Source organism: Macrobrachium rosenbergii, chromosome 21 (assembly GCF_040412425.1).
Source record: "Macrobrachium rosenbergii isolate ZJJX-2024 chromosome 21, ASM4041242v1, whole genome shotgun sequence".
Taxonomy (NCBI): Eukaryota; Metazoa; Arthropoda; class Malacostraca; order Decapoda; family Palaemonidae; genus Macrobrachium; species Macrobrachium rosenbergii.
In genome coordinates, this window is record NC_089761.1 from 57,405,481 (window position 1) to 57,410,427 (window position 4,947).

Genomic DNA, 4,947 nt, shown 5'->3' on the forward strand with positions numbered 1-4,947 from the left:
CATACATACTGTACATACACACCATGCATATATATATATATATATATATATATATATATATATATATATATATATATATATATATATATATATATATATATATATATATATATATATATATTATGAAATGAGAACTGACTCGAGTATAGTCATATCAACAGATTTACCAATAACCGAAAAGTACCTTTTTGGAGGCTCACTGAGACTCGTTATATTTTATCAGCTTTAATAAATAACTCCACTTGACGTGGTCTTTTTACCCATTCAGCAGTTGTAACATATCAGAAATTCCGAATTCCGTGTAACTAGAAATATATTTCATGAGAATACATGTATATCCATATCATCTACTTTCCAGTGCATTGTAGGTAGGGTAATACCTCATAAGGGAGAGTCAGTCTTGTATAGAAAAAATAAGGGAAAAGATTTTTCAAATGGACATAAAATCATATATAACGTTTTAATTTAGAATGGGGGCTTATTCCTGAATTAAGAGAGATTAGAAAGCTCAGTGACTAATCAAGAGGGAAAATCATGACTGAAAATTGGTGACTGAAAAATAAAGTCAGCTTATTTACATTTTTAAAAAGTGCTGACTTATTTTTTTTTTACTAAAAAGAGGAAGGAATGAAGTTTCGCTACAAGAAGACGTTGCTGTTGACTTCATTTGAAAGAGTAAATCCAACTTAGATGCTAGTTTTTAGAAGGAACGTAAAGCACATTAGACAGTGGTTTTAAATTTAGGACAATGACAGCATAGATGTTAGCATTAAAAGAAAAGTAAAGCCAAGTTGTTAGTTACAGACTAAAGTCACATTAGAAAGCGAAATGTGGCCTGGATGTTGATTTTGGGGAAGTAATTCACCTTGGATATTATTTGAAAAATAAACTTTAGCTTAATTATTTGTAAACTTAATTCTTCTGAGGTGGAAATTAACTTGCTGACATGAAATATAGTTAGTTGAATTAGGATCAGCTTAGTTGATGGTTTGATATAAAGATTTCCGTTTAGTTGTAGATGAGTAAATTTTGATTTAGAAAGGGATTTTAGCTTGTTAGCTTGAAGGAGGAAATTCATAATTTTTCTTAAACTACACTAGAAAACGAATTTTAACATGAACGCCAAGGGAAATTTTCCGTCACTGACAAAGTTGCAAAGTTTCCCGTGTGAAAGCAATTTAGAATTAGTGGATAATACGAATAGAAGAAAAATCCACCCCTGTGTTAGATTAAGCGGGAGAGACGTGTTGCAAAGTTCACTCGAGAAATCAGACGAACTAAACTGCGCTTAATGTCCAAGCTTCACGGTAAGGGTTGACTTGCCATCCGGATAGTAGACGTCGTAGGCAGCTTTTTGGTCGTAACCGTCTACCTGCACGGAGAGAGTGGATTTGCCGTCGGGAAAGTAGACGTCATATGCGGCTTCTTTCTTGTGTCCGTCGAATTTCTGGGCGTGGTGGTGGCTTCCGCCGTAGTAGTCGACTGCTTTGTAGTCGAATTCGTAGGGCTTATCGTAATTCTGTGGACAAAGTAAGGAAGGCATTAGTAATAATAACCATGACCAACTTTTAAAAAATACTTTTATGATAACATTATGATTATATGTAATATTAGCACTTGTAAAGTGACTGCATATATTGCGGTAAATATATTTGATCATAACAGAACGTTAAATATTCGAGTAAAATGCCAAACATCCCATTGCAGGGAGGAAGCATTTTGCTTGTTCATCGCTTAACTTACGTCGTGGTAGCCAGAATTGTGGTGGTAGCCGCCACCATGATAGCCGGGGTTGTGATGGTGACCGCCAGCATGATAGCCGGAATTATGTTGGTGACCATCTGGGAACGCCAGAGCGGCAACCACCATTGCCGTTAACCACACAACCACCTTATGCAATACGAGGAAAGAGAGATGTTTAGTACAACTAAATACTGCGATAAGTTTGTTTGTGTACAGTCGTGTATATTCGAAAAAATTTCACACAGAGACACATTCCTTTATTTATAAATCACAATTTATTTTCCTCGTGTTTATGTACATTTTATATTTGGCCCCGGTATGCACACAAATTATTAATTACTGACGAATATATATTATATATATATATATATGTGTGTGTGTGTGTACACATACGTCAGTAAAGAATAATTTGTAGATATGTATGCCTGGACCAAATATAAAATGTAGCTTGTATAGAAACACGGGAAAATAAATTGAGTTAATGAAAAGAAGGGCAAATGTAAAAACACTGAAGTTGACTAGAGCATTAATATGAAATAGAAAAAGTGGAAAGAATATCGTTGAGTTCAAGTGACATCGAAACCTGTGCAAGTAGTAACCTTCAGCATTATGGAATTTGTGTTGCCTCGTCGGAGCCTCGCGGTTAAGTGATCCTAGAAAGCATTTTCCGCTCAGTTATATACCGTTACTCTTTTCTCTTCTTTTTTTGCTGGCTCTTGTGAAACATGTATTAGATTTCTACATGTTTGTGGCTGCTTCTTTCCTTAAGAAGAGCGTTACATTTACATTTTAAAGTAAATATTTTCTATTAAGAAAAATCGTATTTATTTATTATCTAAATTCTTACTGTTATTTTATTTCAAGTAATTTACTGTATTGTACATGCGCATGGAGATGTTTAGCTTGTAACTATCTATCTTAGCATATATTCTTCAGGATTTTTCATTTTTGCCAGTTTTCGGGCAGCCCCAGCCAAATTGGCTAGGTAATTGTTTATATGGCTATGTATATCTTACCTCTAATCGTTTATATGGTTATGTATATCTTACCTGTTATGTTGAAAATGTTTTAGATAGTATTTGTTTTATATGTTCCCCGTTTAGTTTTTTTTTTTAAGCTCTGAAAATAACTCCAGTGTAAAACCTGAGCCTTCTCACGTCGCCTTGGGAAAGGTGCCAGATATTGAACGCTAGGTTTCCACTTTTGAGAGAGAGAGAAAGAGACTTTGAACTGGATGACGGGCAGTTTCCAAAAAAATGAAAAAAAAAGTAAAATCATTATCTTTCAAGCTCCAATGGTTTTATTTTCCCTAACTTATTTTTATATTTCATTTTCCTTTTCATTTCAGTCTCTTTATGATATGCGTGGAAGTTTTTGCTTTTGGAGTTAATAGGCGTGTCTGGGAAGGTTTTTTTTACCATTCGTTTGAGTGAGGAGTAATAGCAGCGTCTCATGTTTTCCACAAAATACTACATAAAGGTTTAAAAAAAGACAACATGCTGTAGTTTTGTTTTTATTTATAAACTTGATACAGAACTATATTGCATCACATTTTCGTACATATTTATAGACTTTATTTGACGACTTGAGGCAAACGGTAGTCTGATTAATGTTTTCCAATCTTCACAGAGAGCGTCGATTTACCATCTGGATAATAAACATCATAAGCAGCCTGTTTGTTGTAGCCGTCTGATTTCTGTGAATGGTGATAGCTGCCTCCGTAATAGTCGTGGGCCTTGTAGTCGAAGTAATAGGGTTTGTGGTGCTGTAGGGCGATGGGAAATATTAATCTTCTTTTTCAGTTTTGGATAGAAAATCTAAAAGACACCAATGATATGATCAGAGCACAAACACACACACACACACACACACACACACACACACACACACACACACACACATATATATATATATATATATATATATATATATATATATATATATATATATATATATATATATATATATATGTATATACAGTATATATCACTTAAATTTGACTTTGTCTTTTGGCTGATTTCTTAAAATGCGTAACGCATGGCCGTAAAATCAGTCTATAGTTATGTAATAGAGGAAGAACAATATTTGTATCTTATGTCGCAATATTACAAAACATTACTATGCGTAAGCGAACGGTGGTGGCTCAAGACCTCGAGTTTGGAATGCAGTACTTGTAACTGACGTAATGAGAGTATGACGCAAATTGAGTCGTGTAATTATGTTAAACAAGACAGTACTCACGCCGTGGTAGGGATCATGATGAGAGTGATGGCCATGGTGATAAGAATCTTGATAGAGGCCGTGGTGAGTACCGTCTGGCGAAGCCATCGTCGCCATGATGGCTCCAAGCAACACCAGAACCTTGAGTGGAAAGTATACCGTACTAGTAACAGTAATTAATTGAATTCAAGTATAGCGTACATACCTCCTGGGGATATGAGTGTGCAAATGCACAGACTTTAAACTTTAAAGTTCGTTATAAAATACATATATCTGCAACTTTTTAAAATATCTTTTCTGAGAATTTACATATTGCATGCCCAAACATGAAGACTATTTTCATATGCTTGCGTGTGCACCATGATGTGACATTACCAGCTGCTTACCGTCTTGCTGAGTCATTATGCTGAAAAGTTTTCTTTTATGGGACAACAAAGCGTTTAAAAGACAATAACTGACATTTTACCTTCAAGAGATCAGACGGGCCAAATGTGCGCATGCTGCCTGTGCCGGAGACAACAGCCTAGTGACTGTTGGGGAAAACGACTTTCATCGCTATTATATACCGCCGCTGGCGGAGGTGTTTCCCTCTGCATGCTGCTGTTCGTATGAGGACAGTATTTTCAGTCTTATATCACGTATTATAACACAACTTTGGACAATGATCTTAGGTATTAATACGCGTTCTTTTGAAGGACGTTCTTAGTTTTTGTGATGGAGACGTTTTAGAGAATACAGTTGTAGCTGTTGTCTGGCTGAAGGAGAGGAAAGTTCTGCGGTTCTTCGTCAGTTTTGTTCATTCGTTGCGTTTCATTTGAGTTTTGCCGACTGGCCTCGTTGTTGAAGCGTTTAGCTGGCGCCGCCTTCTTTCGTCAGAATCTTGGTGTTGCAAAACCCACCTGTTACATATCAGAGAATGCTATTGGACAGGAATCTGGAAGTGAATTATGGAAGTATTGAAGCATTACATGTAACGCGGTGTTT

General features: G+C 35.7%; 2 protein-coding genes across 2 annotated transcripts; both read right to left on the minus strand.

Moving 5' to 3' along the window:
* Positions 1 to 219: 219 nt before the first annotated feature.
* On the minus strand, positions 220 to 2,378 carry LOC136849625 (hydrogenase maturation factor HypB-like). The gene is made up of 3 exons (XM_067122932.1): positions 2,343 to 2,378; positions 1,744 to 1,890; positions 220 to 1,519 (listed from the first exon to the last, which is right to left on the minus strand). Exons 1-3 carry the CDS (start codon positions 2,349 to 2,351, stop codon positions 1,289 to 1,291), a joined length of 387 nt encoding a protein of 128 aa, XP_066979033.1. The 5' UTR covers positions 2,352 to 2,378; the 3' UTR covers positions 220 to 1,288.
* An 868-nt stretch (positions 2,379 to 3,246) lies between these two features.
* LOC136849626 (uncharacterized) lies at positions 3,247 to 4,725 on the minus strand. The gene is made up of 3 exons (XM_067122933.1): positions 4,430 to 4,725; positions 3,985 to 4,104; positions 3,247 to 3,508 (listed from the first exon to the last, which is right to left on the minus strand). The coding sequence occupies exons 1-3, from the start codon at positions 4,460 to 4,462 to the stop codon at positions 3,350 to 3,352; spliced, it is 312 nt and encodes a 103-aa protein (XP_066979034.1). The 5' UTR covers positions 4,463 to 4,725; the 3' UTR covers positions 3,247 to 3,349.
* Between the last annotated feature and the right edge of the window lie 222 nt (positions 4,726 to 4,947).

What these genes read in the sequence shown, in the direction of transcription:
- LOC136849625 (XM_067122932.1), bottom strand. An exon ending in ACAATTCTGGCTACCACGAC is followed by an intron (nt 1,520 to 1,743) that starts GTAAGTTAAGCG and finishes CTTTGTCCACAG; the next exon opens with AATTACGATAAGCCCTACGA.
- LOC136849626 (XM_067122933.1), bottom strand. Translation starts at nt 4,462, where the DNA reads ATGCGCACATTTGGCCCGTCTGATCTCTTGAAG. An exon ending in GCCCGTCTGATCTCTTGAAG is followed by an intron (nt 4,105 to 4,429) that starts GTAAAATGTCAG and finishes TTTCCACTCAAG; the next exon opens with GTTCTGGTGTTGCTTGGAGC. An exon ending in ATCATGATCCCTACCACGGC is followed by an intron (nt 3,509 to 3,984) that starts GTGAGTACTGTC and finishes ATCGCCCTACAG; the next exon opens with CACCACAAACCCTATTACTT.